Source organism: Castor canadensis, chromosome 16, assembly GCF_047511655.1.
Source record: "Castor canadensis chromosome 16, mCasCan1.hap1v2, whole genome shotgun sequence".
NCBI classification, from domain to species: Eukaryota; Metazoa; Chordata; class Mammalia; order Rodentia; family Castoridae; genus Castor; species Castor canadensis.
In genome coordinates, this window is record NC_133401.1 from 17,775,896 (window position 1) to 17,794,298 (window position 18,403).

An 18,403-nucleotide genomic window follows, 5' to 3' on the forward strand; every position below is an offset into this window, starting at 1 on the left:
TCGTATCCAAACCTTAACGTGGTTGGTGTGAGTTGAGAAATGACAGATTTTGGTAGAAACTGGAAGAGACATTGAGCTTATGGAGCCGTGCAAAGGGAAAACCTGAGTGGTCCTGGTATGGAGTCTTTGGGCCACCAGCACCCGAGATGCATGGAGGCTGGCATGTCTGTGAGAGGAGGAGATGAGAGAGCCAGGATCTGAGAGGGCAGAGGTGGAGCGCTGCAAGGTGGATATGACCTGTGGGCTGTAGTGGTGACTGACGCTGGTGGAGGAATTCGTGGTAGCGTATTATGTGTGATCTGCGAATGCTGACACAGGGTCACTCGGTAGATGGTTAAACCAGGAAGTCAACCAAAGATGTGAAGCCAGCATGAATTGTTCCAGGGCCCTTGCTCCTAATCATTGTGATGTCCAGTGTCTCAGGACAGAGTGAGACCACTGGAGGAGCAGGCCAGGTGGCCGGAATGGGAGGAGGGCCTGCTCATTATCCTAGCTGAAGGCAGTGAGTGAGCTGTGGCTGGCTGGAGGAGTTGAGGGGGATTACCTCTGTTGAGCTGGGTCTTGGTGATGGTGGTGAAGTCATTTTCGAGGTTAATGATGTATGAAGAAATGCCTGTGAGCAGTTTGCACCGTAACCTGCCAGTGGCTGTCCAGGCATTAGTGTCCTCTGTCTGAAACTGTGCTGCTGGCATCCCACTCCACTCCAGGCCCACTCCTCTCTCCTCTGAGGTGTGGGTTTTTATTTTAATACTTCTGATCTGGGGATTGAACCAAGGGCCTCATGCACACGAGGTAAGCACTCTACGCCTGAAGTATGGTCCAGCCCCTTTGAGCTTTGAGTTTTAAAGTTCATATCAAGCCTACTTAATTCTGTCAGATTTTTTGCACTGTTTTGAGTTTAAGATCCCTTGTAAACAAGCATAGGATCCTTAAATTATGTATGTATTTACCTGAATGCTTAAAATTGGGCACACGGTGGGTTCTTATCACTAGTAATTGTTATTCTTGTTAGTTCCGAATTTAAGAGTGAATTTCCATGATAAACACAAGGGGGCACTCCTTAGCCGTCCTGTTAAAGCCAGCCTTTCAAATCGAGAGCACTGCCTGTATTCGGCAGGTGGCTGTGTGAACACAATGCAATTTAATGGTAGGGTTTCTATTGTTTTTTTTAATGGTAGGTGTTTTAGCTTTCCTCTAAAGTAGAAAGGATCATTGTCTTTGGGATTCATTTTTCCAGAATTCAATAGTTAAGAAAAAAATCATTCCTAGGTATCTCCGGAGGATCCTGGAGCCCAGTTCCTGATCCGTACCGGTTCTGTTGGCCGAAATAGGGCTGAAGCCTCTTTGGAGAGAGCCCAGAATCTGAACCCCATGGTGGACGTGAAGGTGGACACCGAGCACATTGAGAAGAAACCCGAGTCGTTTTTCACCCAGTTTGATGCGGTGAGTTTCCTGCAGTGAGTGTCAAAACTGCTTGGAGAGTCAAGCCAGTAGTTGGAAGGTGTCCTTGAGCAAGAGCCCTAAGTTCCGAGCTTTTCCCTAGGGAGTTTACAGTACAGCACATAAAGAGTTGCTCAGTAGGTCCAGTCTGTTGGACCCGTGGTAGCTGTTGGTGACGTGCTGTCTGCTGGCTGCTTCTCTGGGCATATGTTCCCCCAGACCAGGCTCGTCTTCCTTCCAGAGTCTTGGCACGCAGCACTTTATACAGATTATTGCAAATGTTTTCTCCTAAAAACTAAGCAAGTTGTGCATTCATTTTGGCTGGAAATACCAAACTACAGCTTGTGTTTTGTCTTGGGAAAGAGCACACCTGATCTCAGTGGGTCTGTCCTTGTGTTTTGCCCAGCCGCCTAGACCACGGGGAACTTGACAAAATCCGTGTAGTCTTAAGACAAACCAGGCACATCGGGGGTCATTTGTAGGTACTGCCAAAGCCATGGGAGGAGAGAGAAGTTACATTCCATGTCAGCGTCCCTGACCCCAGGAAAGCTCAGCAGGTCCTGGGGGACAGCCGCTTGTTTCTGAAGTGAAAGACCTGTTACGTGAGAGGTTCGAATTGGGGCTGGGGAGTTTTTTCCACACTTGCATTTTATAGTTTATGTGGTCTGCTCAGACATGAGCTTGGAACCATGGATCATCTGTGTTTGTCATTTTTTTCTTTTTTTCTCAGGCCTTTCTATTTTGTAACTCCCTGTCCATTTGGACAATAAGTCTTTGCTTCATTTCCTTACATAGTAACCGCATTTGGTTGATTCTAGGTGTCCCTTGAACTTGGAGAGTTAGTGAGAGGGTTTGTTAGGGCAGCTGCGTGGTGCACTTGTTTGTACAATCCTGATCTCAGCCTCCCAAGTAGCTAGGGTTATAGCCTCAAGCCACCAGTGCCCAGCACTTTCCTGCCTTTAGGTGTGATGTTTTCCTTGGGTGGTTGCATCCTTTGAAACACCAAAGGAGCACATTTCTCTAGGGTTACTTTCTATCCAGGCTGCTAGACAGCAGTGAGAGGGTCTGTCAGCTGCAGTGGTCTTCTGTTCGGGAGAAAGCGTGTGTAGTTTGGAGTTGGCTTTTTCTTTTTCTGGCAGTACTGGGGTTTCAACTTAGGGCCTCACACTTAGCACTCTACCACTTGAGCTACGCCCCCAGCCCATCCCTTTTTGCTTTAGTTCTCTTTCAGGCAGGGGCTGGTATATTTTGCCCAGACTGGCCCAAATCACAATCCTTCTACAAAAGCTTCCCAACTAGTTGGATGTGACAGGCTTGTGCCACCCAGCTGAAATGGGGCTCTTGGTAACTTTTTGCTTGAGCCGACCTTGACCCATAATCATCCTGATCTCCCAAGTAGCTGGATTACGGGTGTGAGCTACTGTGCCCAGCTATGGTCATAAAGCTCCCAGAAACTTGGTACTCTGTGCTGTAGAGCTAAGCAGTTTTTAGTATCTCTTACTGGACCGTAACCTGGAGGCCACAGAGAAACTGGTAACTCCACCATCTTGTGGCTTGAGTCAGCATGCAAAATCATTTGAACAGTAACCTTTTCTTTTGTTCTGAAATTTAGATAGTTTCACACTGTAGTGTGGACAAATAATCCCAGATTTGTTTATCGCCTTTTTTTTTTTGTACCAGGGTTTGAACTGGACCTAGTGCTTGCTAGTTTACTAGTTGGGCACTCACCGCTCCAGTTTCTCTTTCAATTTAGTTATTTTTCAGGTAAGATTTTGCATTGTTTTGTGTGAGACTGACCTTAGACCTCCATCCTCCTACCTTTGGCAACCACATAGCTGGAACCACAGGCACATGCCACATGCCCAGCTTACTGATTGAGATGGGGTCTTCAGCCTTCAACTGCTGTCCTTCCAGTCCTTCTAGTTTCTGCCTCCCAAGTAGCTGGGACTTAACTTTTTTTTTTCTCTTGCTCTAGATATTGTCGATTTTATTGAGTTTTTCAAAAGGCCAGATTTTTGTTTCACTATTTTTTTTTTTTATTGGTTGGTTGGGGGGCACATGTGGCATTTACAGAAGTTCTTACAGTATTATCAAATATATCATACTTGAGTTCATTTCCTCCACCACTGTCCTTTATCATCCTCCCTCCCCCCTGGGATTAACATAGTAATCAAAAGAAGGGGTGATGGGGGACTCTTAGGACTTTTGGGGCAATTACAAAGTAGTTTTGTGCCGGGTACACAGGAGGTGGAGATCAGGAAGATTGCGGTTTGAAGCCAGCCTGGGCAAATAGTTTGAGAGACCTTATCTCGAAAATACCCGCCACAAAAAAGGACAGGTGGTATGGTTCAAGGTAAAGGCCCTGAGTTCAAACCCCAGTACCACACACACACAAAAAAAAAACCAAGTAGTTCTGCTTCTCTGTACCATACTTGGATTACAACAGCTTTAACTACTGCTAAGTTATTTCTGTCTTTTTCATGAGAGTTAGAATGTGGGTCACGTGTGTTCATGGATTGGGGGAACATTCTCTGAATGGCTTCTACTTTCTAGCCAAACACATTTCTTTTTGTTTCTTTTTTTTTTTTTTTTTTTTTTTTGGTTGTACATTTTCTACACACTGAAACCTGCGACTTCTCTTTTGTCTCCTAATCGTAGCATCCAAAGAACCTGTTCTACAAAGTTGAACTTGGCCTTACACCTGCCTGGGGAGACTGTTCACTAAGACTTCTGTAAACATCAGGCAGTGCTTCACTTGCACAATTTACAGCGGCCAGTTTCTTTTTTCCTGCAGGTGTGCCTGACTTGCTGCTCCAGGGATGTCATAGTTAAGGTTGACCAAGTCTGTCACCAAAACAGCATCAAGTTCTTCACTGGAGATGTTTTTGGCTACCATGGATACACATTTGCCAATCTCGGAGAGCATGAGTTTGTAGTGTAAGTATTGGGAGAGGAGAGGAGATGGAACACTTCAAAATTTAGTTTTATGTACAGTGGGACATGAACCATGTAAGAAAAGCCCTGACTGTCATGCCTAGAACATTCTGAAACCAAGCTGTTAACAACTTACGGAGTCTGGTTTATTATGAGTTTGGAATTGTAGGTGATTAGGCCCCTGCCCTCCAAAGTGATGGGCTGAGTAAGCCTAAGCAAGCAGAGCTCTATACAGTAAAGTCCACCCCTGGATGCTGGGTCTTCTGGACTTCAGGTTTGAACCCATGTCTTCCACGCAGCAAAGGCTTGCTGGTTTGTGTTTGCAAGTTTTCAGGTTGAGAGAGAGAGAGAGCGTGAATGGGCAGGGAAATGGGTAACCTTGAAGGTACGTTCAACCAAGTCTACCTTGGAAAAGTACCAAGGCCCTGAGATTCCTGGGGGCATTGGCAGACCTTACCTCGAGTTTTGAACATTGAGGTTGCACACCTTGCTAACTTACCTGCTGGGCCAGGGGAAAGATGGCAGATAATACAGTAGTGTGCAGCTACCTGACTCGTTCTCTTTGGCTTCCCTTGCTAATGCGAGACAGAGAGATGCAGTGTGGTGGGCGGAGCTTCCTCCCAAAAGCCTTGGGCAAGCCACTGCTAGTTCCCTGGTCTGCACATTTCTTCCCTGTTTGATTGAAGTGGGAGACGTACAGCCACATTCAGGATCCCTCCTAACTCCAGTGCTCTGTGGCGTTAGGAATATACCGTTCTTTGGACATGTTAAATAGGTAGGCAGAGAACAGGCTGTTACTTTAGCATGGGCTTCTCATAGCAGGAGAAGAGAGACTTGGCCACTCAGCTCATGATGGCAGGAGAATGTCTTCAGGGCCATCATTTTGCTTGCTGAGGGTTTGTATGTGCTGGCGGTGTGCTGACCAACACATACTGGTTCTTCTGCCATAGTCACGGCAGGATTGCTCTTCCCACAGTGCGGGTAACTTGTCAGAGGGCCAGTGGCAGTGCCAGAATTTGAACCCAGGTCTCTGACTCCAACAAAGCTTTTACCTTCACATACCATCTTCTGTGAGCTGGTGACATGGTTTTTATTCTAATGACAAGGTTCGTAGGCAGAACTTGATGTCCTCCCTTTGTCACCCTCCAGGGAGAAAACCAAAGTGGCCAAAGTTAGCCAAGGAGTAGAAGATGGACCTGAATCCAAGAGAGCAAAGCTGGACTCAGCTGAGACCACCATGGTCAAAAAGGCACGGTGACCCTCGGGAGCTGAGGGTGGAGACCCTTACTGTGGGTGGGTCTGTACGATTGCAAATGAGAAAAGTAAGCTCACCTGACTGGAGAGGGTCGCTGAGCTCCTTCCATCCAATGGGAGGAGGTGGCACAAGGACCGCCAATTTTGACTGACGTCCGGTGTATGGAGTTGTGTCAGAAAAACTGTTTTTCTCTGGGCATAGCAGCTCAAGCCTATAATAGCTACCGGGGAGGCAGAGATTGGGAGGATTGTGGTTTGAGGCCAGCCTGGGCAAAAAGTTAATGAGACCCCATTTCAGCCAGTGGCTGGGCCGGTGCCTGTCATCCCCCAGTGTAAATAGGAGGATCACAGTGCAGGCTGGCCAGGGCAGAAATCCTGATCCTGTCTCAAAAATAACAATGCCAAAAGGGCTGGCAGAATGGCTTAAGTAGTAGAGCACCTGCCTAGCAAGCCCAAGGCCCTGAGTTCAATCCCCACAACTGGGGACAGAAGCCATTATCTTTATACAAAAAAAAAAACAAAACAAAACCAAAAAACCCCTCAGATTCCTAGATGAACCATAGACAAGTTAGTAAGGTCCTAAGTGGGCAGGAGCCATTGTAAACTTTTAACAGCCAGGCTGGGCTGTAGGTCAGTGTCAGTGCTTGCCTTGCATGCACGAGGCCCTGGGTTCAAACCCCAGCACCATAAAAGACAAAAAGTCAAACCCACAAAAAAACAAACCTTTAGTTGGTTTTTGGTTTCTTAAAAAGTTTTTTCTTTTTCCCCATTCACCAAATAACCATTAATAAGAAAAGCCTTCAGCCCTGACAGATGCTATCAGGTTGGGGGGGGGGGTCGTGGCACATTCTGGGCAGGCACTCCACCGCTGAGCTGCACCACCCCTAGCCATGGCGTACACTTTGCCCTGCACACTTCCTAACGTGGTTTATGATAGGGGCTCACCCTCTGTTTGGGTCTGGTACAGTAATTAAACTCATTTGATAGCAATGAGTGGGAAGGGGTCAGAAGTCCGCAGTTTCTGTCGCTGGTGTTGGAGCAGGGGGTCATGCACTGGAGAGCGCGCTTCGAATGGCTGAGCCCAGAGGGTTCATGCTTCATGCCGAAGCCCGTGTTTGTTCTCCGCTTTGTAGATTTAAATGTTGAGAAAGAAAACCAGCTGATCAGAATGTCAGGTTAGAATTGCACTAACGGCGTTCTGAAGAGTTCAGAACCACAAAAGAGACTGCAGAAAACCACAAAAGTGGAACTCTCCAGTCTCCAGTGAGGCAGGCCTGGAGATTTTCTTTCTCTGACTTTTTCTTTAAGTATTGGACTGGCTTGATACTGTGAGTGTGACACAGGAATTATGAAGCCCTAATTTTATTGTGTATTCACAGGGCCATAATTTTCCAGGGTGAACATTGGTGTTTTGGCCAAAACCTAAAATGTGGGTCCTTTTCTTTCTTCCTTTCTGTTTGAGACTGTCTGAAGATCTTCGTGAGTTTGGTTGGGGGGTGGGGAGAATTGTTAACAAACTGAGGAGGACAAAAGCAGCTTTGTGAGGGCTGTCAGTTTATAAATCACACCCTTATAAGTGTGACACTTGGCCTTGGTGTGAAGGGTTTTATGGCTATAAGGGCCTTCTCTGATACAGCAAGCCTTTTACATTCAAATGGAGAGAGCCCCAGCTTTGTTAGCCATTCACAGCTGGAAGTTTCCCTGGAGTCAATTCTGATGGTGCCCACTGGGGTGGATCTGGAGACCTTTTGGGAGTCACCATATGTCACTATGAGGAGAATGTGAGCTGCCTGAGCAGGCGAGCCGGAGGCCTTGGCCAACCATTCCTCAGGGCTTTACAGGCCCAGGGCTTTTTCTGCCACCTCTTCCTCTGTGGGGCTGAAGGTATCAAAATACTCCCCAGCTGGCATTGTTAGTCAGCTGTTAGACTTGGGCCCTTCAGCTGGGATTCCAACCCTGAGCCCTTGAGGTCGGGAGGCGTGCTGTGCATTCCTCCCCACAATCCCTGGCATTCCAGACCTTGGCTTTGTGCAGCCTCACCAAGAGCACTGCTGCAGGAGGGCTGGTCTGGACAGGGGTTTGGCCATGGCCTTGCCACCTCAGAACACCTCATCTGTTTTGATGGAGATGGCCCTGTGATTGAATTTCTCTGCAGCTCAAAAATACATTGATTCTGGTTCTACCCTTTTGCCTAAAGAGTACAGAATAACTGGTTGGGTTATGCTCACAGTTCTTAGGATTGGGGGTGGGGAAGCAGCTATTTCCTGTTTCCTGTGAAAGGCTTCTTGTTAAGAGTCCCCTCCCCCCCGCCCCCTTTTTCCTAGACTCAATCAAATGTTGTAAAAGCCACTTTTGCTTCAACATACAGGTTGTACTCTTAAATTAGAAACTTTAAAAAACAAAGAGGATAAACAGAGTTTGTGGTTTTCACACCATCTAGGATGACGCTGGGCCTTTGTAGCATAAGTGCATCATGATAAATAATAAGGTAGGAGGAAAATGCCTGGCCCAGGCATTTTCCAAAGGGCTCGGTGGTTTGTTTGGTTCCTCTGGTGCCCTGGAGACATCAAAAGGCAGATTTCATCAGGATCACCTGATACAGACAGACAGAGCAGATAAAGAGAGAGCCCCGAGGTGCTGGTCAGGAAGGGTCCAGAGGAAGAGTGTGAATCCTTGAGGGCAGGACAGGTTTGCCAAGCACCTAACTCTGGACCAGTATTCATTCAGTGGCAGATTTAGGAGCAAAGTCCTGCTACTTTCTTCACCCCCAAATAGCCAGCTCTTTTTTTGAGTCATAGCACCTACTGTGGTGAGGCATTGTTGAGTGCTTGGTGTCTCAGTCTGCCGATGGAGAGCCAGGAGAAGTTAAATGACCTGTCAGGTCCCCAGCTGCTAAGGAGCGATAGATGTGCAGAGAGGACAGACCAAGACCCCCTGGAGTTTGTAGGATGACTTTGAGGTTTCTGAGGATGATGGGATAAAATATGTAAAAATTGGGATCATTCTGGAAAGCCTTCAGAGCAAAAGGCCACCATCATACCCCATGTTGTTGGTCGTTTCTGCCTTGTGAGGGGCTGCTGGAAATGATTAGATGACAGTGGTGGATCTCAAAGAAGCTTTAAAACACAAAGTAGGCTCCAGGCACCCGTGGCTCATGCCTATAATCCTGACTACTCAGGAGGCAGAGATCAGGAGGATCTCAGTTCACTTGCTGGAGGTGAGGTTTAAGTAAGCCTGGGCAAATAGTTCATGAGACCCTATCTCAAAAAACCGATTCAAAACGGGGCTGGCAGAGTGTGGCTCAAGTGGTAGAACACCTGTCTAGCAAGTCTAGCAAGCGTGAGGCCCTGAGTTCAAGTCGCAGTACCTCGAAAAAACAAAAAACCAAAGTAGGACTTGCTCATGGCATGCTGTGAAATACAGGTTGAGTTGTTCCCTGAGCTGAAGCAGTAGGCGATAGTCCTGGGCTCTGCGCATGTGCTTTGTGAATGGGTTCTTCCGCTTCCACCTTTCTGAGCAGTTTTCTCACACCCTTCGTTCTTCTCTTCCACCTTCCACCCTCATTGAGAACAGTCCTGATGCGTGGCTATTTTAATTATTTATCCTTCATTTTGGCACTTTTTTTTTTTTTTTTTTTTTTTTTGCAGTACTGAGGCTTGAACTCAGGGCCTTAACCTTGAGCCACTCCACCCGCCCATTTTTTTGAAGGGTGTTTTCAACATAGGGTCTTACAAACTATTTGCCAGGGCTGGCTTTGAACTGAGATCCTCCTGATCCCTGCCTCCTGAGTAGCTAGGATTACAGGCTTGAACCACTGGCACCAGCTCATTTGGCACTTTAATTTCTAGTGCTGATTGCACTGGAGATACTTGTCACTACCTTTGTGAGTGAGTGTGCATGTGGGTATGTGTCTTGCTGGGATGGGACCCAGGCCTCTTGCACACTAGGCATGCACTCTACCACTGAGCCCCAGCCTCAGCCCTGCCCTGAGATTTTAGGCTCCCTCTGGGCAGGGACGTTTTGTTCACTTCCTTCTTCAGAAAGTGTCCGCTGAGTGTTGTCGTGGCTCTTCCTGCAGCACAATAGGCAACCCTGAAGGAGATCATTGTCACTTCAAAATTGCGTTATTGAATTGACGGTCTCTGATCAACTAAATGGATTAACCTTACACTTCATTATTTCTCATAGTCCAGGTTATTTGAGCTGTGCGAAGAGAACAGAATTCCAGAGCATACAAAGGACTTGCCCAGAAATATCTAGAAGTAAATCACTGAATGGTCTAGAATGAACTTCCAGGCCAATGAGGCTCACGACCTTGTCAGGGTTGCCGGGTTTGGAAGAGGAGTGAGGTATGAGTAGGCAGGTTTACAATTCGGTAGAAACTGTAGGTAGGGACAGTCACTTGGGATGGGTGGTGGTGTCATGTCTCAGGGGAGAGCTCTGTGCCCTGGTGAATTAGGTGTGGTGGGGATAAGTGTGCCCGTCATCCTGGGTGCAGTCCACTGTGCAAATACCTGTATGTACACATATATAGTACTTGTTTATTTTTGAGATGAAGTCTCACTGCGTAGTCCACTCTGGTCTAGAATTTGTTGTGTTGGCCAGGCTGCTTAGAACTTGTGCTTCTCCTTCCTCAGCCTCCCAAGTGCTGGGATTATAAGTGTGCCTGCACCACCCTGACCAAGTGTGTAGATATATGTGTGTATCTATGTGTGTGTATGTGTATATGTATATATATATATATTTTGTTGGTGGTGGTGGTGGTACTAGGGCTTGAGCTCAGGGCCACCCTTGCTAGGCAAGTGCTCTACCACTTGAGCCTTACCTCCAGCCTTTTGTTTTTTATTGTGATAGTTGATGCACAAAAGATATGCACCATCCATACAGGTTATGAATCATAACAGTAAAGCAAACCCTATTCAACCTGGAGACCCAAATATTCTCAGTGTTACCATACTCATCTGTGGTATCCTCTGTTTTCTCCTGTTCCCTTTACCTCTAAACAGATACTCTAGGATTGCTAGTCCATTGTATGGGTTCAAAAAAACACCTGGAAGTAGCTGCTTGGCTTTGTGGGGTTTTTTATTTTAGTTATTTTTTTAGTGGTACTGGGGGATTGAATTCAGGACCTCATGCTTGCTGGGCAGGTGCTTTACCACTTGAGCCGCTCCTTTTTTGTGAAGGGTTTTTTGAGATAGGGTCTTGTGAACTACTTGCCTGGGCTGGCTTCAAACCTTGATCCTCCTGATCTCTGGCTCCTGAGTCCTGGGATTAAAGACCTGAACCACTGGCGCCCACTGGCTTTGTGTTTCATTACGTGTTTGTACATCAAAACACTGCAACACTTTTGGCATAAATTAAGAACAATGCAGCCACCATAAGCTATTAGTACCCTTGATCATTGTCATCACCGCACATTTATTTCCTTGTGCTGCTTACGCATGTGTGTCTGAGCTGCAGCTCTGATTGCTTTGCGTGCCTTTCTTCAGAGTGGTCTTCTGTTGCATGTGTGCTGCCACCTGCTTCTTAAGAGCAGCGTTAGGCTGGTGAAGCCATCTGCTTGTGCCTAGTTGTAGAGCAGAGCTCTCTGTTCTGGTAGCCACTAGCCACATATGGCTAATTAAATTAATTAAAACCGAGTCCAGTAAAAGTTGACGTCCTCAGACTCACTGGCCATGATTCAGGTGCTCAGCAAGCGCACATAGCTGCCAGCATAGGCACGGCACAGCACCCTTGCCCGGAGTGTTTGTGTTACAAACACATTACTGTTTATGGTGGTGGGCATTCATGCACAGAATCTTCTGTTGTTAAAAGTTGTGCTGCAGCCGAGCCCCGCTGGCTCACACCTGTAATCTCGGCTACTCAGGAGACAGAGATCAGGAGGATCGCGGTTCAAAGCCAGCCCAGGCAAATAGTTCCCAAGACCCTATCTTGAAAAAACTCTTCACAAAAAAGGGCCGGTGGAGTAAGTCAAGGTGTAGGCCTTGAGTTCAAGCCAAAAAAATAAAAAATAAAAAGTTGTGCTGCAGTAAGCATTGTGTGCTTGTGTTAGAGTAAAATGAGGGTAAATTTAGACTATGGGCATCTCGGTGTTGGCAGACCCTGCTAAATTACCCCTGGTCCCTGCAGTTAGTAGCTGGAACATTTATAACATCAGGCTTTTTGTTGAGATGGGATCTTGCTTTGTAACCCAGGATGACCATGAAGTTGCCGACCTCCAGAATGGTGGGATTGTAGGATTGTAGGGGTGCCCCACCGCACCTGGCTTTCAGCCTTTTTTTTTTTTTTTTTTTTTTAAAGCTACAGACTCCTGGGTCCCTTCCTGTCTGCCCTGGACATTTTGATTGAGTGTGCCTAGGGATTGGATCTAGAAATCTATAGTGTGAAAGTTGTTTCAGTTCAGATTGACGTTCATCTTTATATACAGAACTAATCCAAAAATACAAAATCTACAATGTTCTAAAACCCAAAACGTTTTGAGCCCCAGGTTCTGGGTTTTACTTTTTTTAATTAATTTTTTGTTAGATTTTATTATAGTACTGGAGTTTGAACTCAGGGCTGCTACTTCCTAGGCAAAGGGCTCTCCACTTGAGCTGGGCCTCTGGCCTGCCTCTCTCCCTTACTTTTCTCTCAGATGGGATCTTACTTTGTTGCCCAGGCTGGTCTTGAACTCTTGGGCTTAAGTGATCCTTTAGTCTCAGCCTCCCAAGTAGCTGGGATGACAGACACCACCATACTTAGCTCCTTCAGTGTTTTTTCTATGCATGTGCATAACAGAGTTGGGTTACTAATTACTGCATGTTAACACTTGTATGATACATGTATAAATCTGTACAGATAATGATGCACGGATGACACGTGCAGGAATTTCAGGTGTTGAGGGTTCTTGAGCCTGCTCTGAGAATGAAAGCACAGACTGACTCTAACAGCAGAGGTCGGAAAGATTTTATTTGTAGAGAATTTAGTTGGAGAAAAGAGAAAGACTGCATATTGGGGAATGCAGGCCGCCCCCACCCCCCCTCCAACCAGCCTATTTTTGCATTGCCTGAGGGTAGAGATGTCTTTCAGATGCAAAGAAGCATTTCCTAGGAAGGAGAAGTGTCTCCTTGACCACTTATCATCTTTTGGGACCTCCTGCAGTTGTCCTTCAGTCCTTCATTTCCCCTTCTCAGTGGTCTCCCTAACTGCTGTTAGGGATAGGGACAAGTCTGTTCAGTAACTGTTTCCTGCTGATGGGGCGATGAAGGGGCCTACAGCATCAGGGCTGACCATGACGGGTTGTTAAGGGGACCACAGTAGTAGGTCGTTTTCATCTTCATCAGAGGCATTGGTTGTTTGATGGATTCTAGGCGAGAAGAAACGAACTTGAGAAGTAAGTTTAAAATGCAAGGCCCAAACACAAGCAAGAGAATAATGGCAACTATAGGCCCTAGAAAGGGTAGGAACCAAGTCCTGGAGGGAAGCCAGGATTTTATTTGTTCCCATACCTAAGTAGAAACCTGAGTTTCAAGAGATTGCTTCCGGAGCCACTTAGCCTGTTGGAGAATGTAATCTGCACGTTCCTCTACAATGCCTGAAGTGTTTGTATATGTACAACAGCCAGTATTGGCGATGGCACATACCCCCCTTGTTTGGCCAAAAGAAAATCTAGGGTTAGGCATTGGTCCATGACCATAGAGGCAAGGGACCACAAAGACCTTTGCATGTCCTTAATGGCTAGACCTGCCTGGTCTGAGGTGTCCTCTACCACTTTGGTTAGGTTTTTTTGCAATTACATGATTGGCAATCCCCCCATAAGTGATTCCAGCAAGGGCTGCAACTAATGCTGTTATCTCTTAAACTATTAAAGTAACCTCTCTTACTTTGGGAAGCTGTTCCTATTGTAGTTAGAATTCTTCTTTTCTTTTAGATGGCTGCATGAGCATGCAGGATCAGGAAGGCATACTTAGAATCTGTATAGGTGTTTACTCTCTGTTCTTTTGACAGTCTTAGGGCTTCTGTTAGGGCCACTAATTCTGCCAATTGAGCACTTGTGTTAGGAGGAAGAGGACCTGACTTGAGGATGCCAAATTCTGTCACAACTGCAAACCCTGCATGTCTGACACCATTCTTGACAAAGGAATGTATAATTCTAGATCTGGGTTTTTTAAGGGCTGATCAGTTAAGTCAGGTCAGGCAGCATAATTTTCCCTAAGTACCTCCTCACACGAGTGCTCAGGATTTCCCTCTGCCTCTGGTAGAAGGGATGCAGGATTTAGGCTCTGATAGGTCCTTAAAGTTATTTCTGTCCCTCCCAGAAGCTGGGCCTGATATTTAAGTAGATGGCTGTCAGATAGCCAAAGTTCTCCTTTTGAGTTTAAAATTCCCCCTAGGTTGTGTGGGGTATAAACCATTAGGGGGCGGTTTAGGATAAGTTTCTGAGCTTCAGGCACTAGAAGGCTTACTGCAGCCATTGCTCTGAGGCATCCTGGCCATCCCTTGGCTACCTGATCTAACTCTTTGCTTAAGTAGCCTGCTGGCTGGGGAGTGATGCCCCAGAGCTGAGTCACCACACCCAAGGCCAGTCCTCCCTTTTCATAGACACAAAATTGAAACTTGTCTTGTATTGGGTGACCCAGGGCGGGAGCTGTCATAAGAGTCTTCTTTAACCTGTGGAATGCAGTTTCTGACTTGTCATCCCATTCAATAAAGGGCTGGGGATCCTTCTGTGCTTCCTTAAGGATTTGATATAAGGGCCTGGCTGGGTCTGCATATCCCAGGATCCAAATTCTACAGTATCCTGTGACCCCCAGAAAGGCCCTTAATTGCTTTAGAGTTTTAAGTAGAGAAAACGTCAGGATTGGACGGATCCTATCTTCTCCTAGAGACCTCATTTCTTTCTCCAGGACAAGACCTAAATATGTAACCCTAGACTGACACAATTGGGCTTTTTCTTTAGATATTTTATAACCTCTGTCTGCTAAGAAGTTTAGTAAGGACTCAGTGGCTCATGAAATGACAGGCTCATTTGGTCCACAGAGCAGAAGGTCATCTACATATTGTAGCAGAGTAGCTTGTGGATATTGCCATTCTGCCAGGTCTTGGGTTAGAGCTAACACAAAGAGTTGGGGGCTGTCTCTCAATCCCTGGGGGAGGATAGTCCAAGTGACCTGTCCAGACTTTCCTGTGGGATCCTTAAAGGCAAAGATAGGTTGACTTTTAGGGTGTAAGAGAATGCAAAAGAAGGCATCTTTTAAATCCAGGAGAGAGTAGTAAGCAGTACCTGGAGGTATTTGGGCTAAAAGCGTACAGAGATTTGGAACTACAGGGTAGAGAGGCACTACTGCTTTGTTGACTAGCCTCCATTTGTTAGGTCCCTTCCTGACACCGAGAATAGGAGTATTATATGGGCTGGAGCATTCTGTTAGCAGTCCCTGTCTTTTTAAGTCTTTGATTATGGGAATTAGCTCCTCCTTAACTTCTGGCTTTAAAGGATATTGTTTTTGATGGGGAAACCAAGAGGGGTCCTTGAGATGAATTAGGACTGGGGCAGCTGTTTGTGCCTGTCCCACAGTGTGTCCATCCGTCCACACTGTGGGGTCTACTTGTTCCTCTATTAAGGGCAAGCAAAAGTACTCTTCTGGGGGTAAAAGTAGCTGTACCCCAATTTAGATAGACGGTCTCGCCCTAGCAGAGGAGTAGGAGTTTCTGGGACAATTAAAAAAGAGTGACAGAAATGGAAATCTCCCCAGGAGCAGGCTAAAGGTTGAGTGAAATAACGCTTTAGAGGCTGGCCTGATATGCCTCAAACAGTAATTTTCTTGGAAGACCTGGGTTGGGGAGAGAAAGGAATAGCTGAGATGCTGGCTCCAGTATTGATACGGAGGTTGACCTGTGCTTAACCCGGGGCTCCTCTGCTTTTATGGTGGTCACAGGAGCCTGTATGGGAGGCCCCGGGACCCGCCATTGGGTGGAAGCCTCTGGCCTCGGTTCCCAGGGGAACCAGGGACAGTGTGCCTTCCAATGTTTTCCCCAACAAATGGGGCAGGGTCTCGGAGGTAGCTTTCTCCAGGGGCACTCGCTCTTAAGATGGCCTGCCTGTCCACATTGAAAGCATGTCCTCGGGTTTGGACTTTGCCTTGGGGGAGCCTCTCTGAGTGCTGAGATCAGAGCCTCCTGCTTCTTATCTCTTTTCCTTTTCCAGGTCCTTCCTTTCTTTTCCTAAATCCCTGTTATAGTATACAGATGTGGCTACATGGACCAATTGGTCTAGATCTCTGCTCCCATCACCCACCAATTTCTGAAGCTTTTTATGACTATCTGATGCTGACTGTGTTAGAAATTTACCTTTTAGGATGATTTCCTCTTCCTGAGAATCTGGTATAAAGTTGATATGCTTTTGTAAAGCATTCTTAAGTCTCTGTAGGAAAGCTACTGGAGTTTCTAAGGGTCCTGGCTGTACAGCTGTGACTTGAGAGTAATTAAGAGGTTTTACCTTGGCTCTCCTTAGACCCTCAAGAATGCAGTGGATGAAATGGCTACGACTCCATTCTTCCTTGTCATTTTCAGGGTCCCACTTAGGGTCATACCTAGGCACTGCCTGATCTCCTGTTGGAATTGGGAATTGAGGTTCACTTTTAGGTATCCAATGTCTTTGTCTTTCTTCTCCCTCCTCCTCCTGCTCCTGTGAGGGCCCAGTCTGAGACAGGGCTGTAGTAGAGCCGCTTTTATCTAAGTGATAATTGTCTCCAGCTGCAGCTGCCTGATCTAGAACCCGCTGTTTCTCTAGAGAAGTGAGGGTCTGAGACAGCAATAGCATTACATCTTTCCAGCTCAATTTAAAGTTTTGGCTGACTTCTCTAAATGCCTGGATGTACTGATCTGGGTTTTCTGTGTAATTTTCAAAATCCTTTTTTATTTCTTTAAGTTCACTCACTCCAAAAGGAACATGAGCTCTGTCCCCTCCAGGAATTAATGGAAGGGGGTACAGTCCTGTGGGACAGCATCTAGTGTGTGAGGTAGCTGGGGAAGGGGGAAGGGGGAAGGAGGGGAGCTGATGGAGCATTAGATGGGTTTTTGGTTCAGGGGAGTTTGGGAGCTTTTTGCAAAGGGTTACCATGGTCTGGGTATCTAGCCTGCATTTGTTTAGCCATTCTGGGTGGTATCTTAGGAAAAAGAACAGTTGAATGTATGGAACTTTGGTCCACTTTCCATCCTTTTTACAGAACATATCTAATTGAAGAATGATATTATAATTAATGCTCCCTCCTTCTGGCCATCTTTCCTCATCTCCCAGAGGATACTGTGGCCAGGACTGGGTGCGGTAAAACTTGAGTCACTTTTGCTGAAGACTTTCTGGATCAAGATCTTTGCAATGTTTTAATAAGCAGGCAAGGGGGGATCCTTCCTGGATCCTTGAGGCTTGATTTCCCATCTAAAAAGGGAAGCAGGGGAAAATTGGTCACCTTAACAGAGGTTTCTCCTTTTATCTAAGTGTTCCCAGATGAGGAGAAACTCTAGTGGGAGAGGGCATCCTGCTCTTCCTTGCTCCTTCCACTGCCGCTTGTGGGTAAAGCCATGGAGGATTTACAGATAGATATCTCAGTTGCACCCACCCTCCTGAGATGATCTTTGACCAATCTCTCATCTATTTTGACTTGCCTGTTTGCCCTGCAACCCAGGTAGGCCTAGTTCTCTTCTACCAGCTGAACGCTTGTAATTAAAAAAATAACTCTATCAAAGGAACCAAGAGGGTTTGCATGGCCAGAAGGAGGACCCCTGTAGAGGCGTGGATGGGGACTCCTGATGAAGTAGACTTTTGTCCCCCTATATATTCTGTGAGGCATATATGCTTTTTACAAAAAGAGAGCGAGAGCATCTGGAGGCTTTTGCTCCAGTAAGGGGCAAAAAATGGAGACCTGAGGTTTTTGCCTTTTAACTGAGTTTTTTTCTTTCCCTGAGGGCAGGCTGCAGAACCTGTTTAACCAGTTAACCTGATGCTTGACAAAAACAGTTAAGCCTAAATTGGAGACTAGCACTTTCTGGTGCCTGTAAGGACTTTTCCCAAACTCCCTAAAGCAGTGAGCTATTAGAGCGAAAGCAGGGAGGCAGGCGGACACTCATCCTGAACTGCTTGGGAAAGGGGAAGGAGAAGCTGAGGGTTGGCAAAAAAGAGTTTTCAGGCTCAACGCATGAGGGATTATTGATCATTCCTGCTGTCCAGGTCGATCCTGCCCAAAGGCAGTACTGGAGCTTTGGAAGCAAGAGGTGACCTCCACTCTCTGGCCACGGAAACCATGAAGGAAGCGTAAGAGATCTGATTGTCTGTTTGCCATGGACATGGCTGGAGTGGTCCAAGACTTAGCGCCTTTGGGCTAAGGGTAGGTTAGGAAGTTGCATCTCCAGCCTTTGGGTGACACCAGGGAGTGCCCTGGCCAGAACAACTTTTGTGGCTTGAAGACAAACTTTCCTTTCCACCGGCTGTTTTCAGACCTCCTCTTAAGCTGGGTAGATCTTGAAAGAGAGTGTTAGTGTTTAAGGAGAGGAAAAAAGAAAAAGCCTCAGTGCCCTGAAGTCGAGTTCCAGCCACGTGCATTGACAGTGTGGTATAAATCCCCGCCTGGCGTCCAAGTGTCCTCAGATTGCCTGCTGTACAGCTGTAGTGAGCTTGGACCTTTTTCTTCAGTTCCCCAAGGAAGAAACCTTCCTTAACAAGACAGAGAGAGAGGGAGAAAAGGTCGACCTAAGAGTTCCACCATAGCTAGGCCATGGTGGGGGGGTCTCTCCTGGAAAACAG

At 46.6% G+C, this 18,403-nt stretch overlaps 1 protein-coding gene across 1 annotated transcript in view; it reads left to right on the forward strand.

Moving 5' to 3' along the window:
* Sae1 (SUMO1 activating enzyme subunit 1) overlaps positions 1-18,403 on the forward strand; it is a 65,462-nt gene that overhangs the window by 15,717 nt on the left and 31,342 nt on the right. The window contains exons 3-5 of the mRNA XM_020181202.2: positions 1,270-1,443; positions 4,235-4,377; positions 5,524-5,623. Coding sequence (XP_020036791.2) covers positions 1,270-1,443; positions 4,235-4,377; positions 5,524-5,623 — 417 coding nt within the window. The remainder of the gene's footprint in view (positions 1-1,269; positions 1,444-4,234; positions 4,378-5,523; positions 5,624-18,403) is intronic.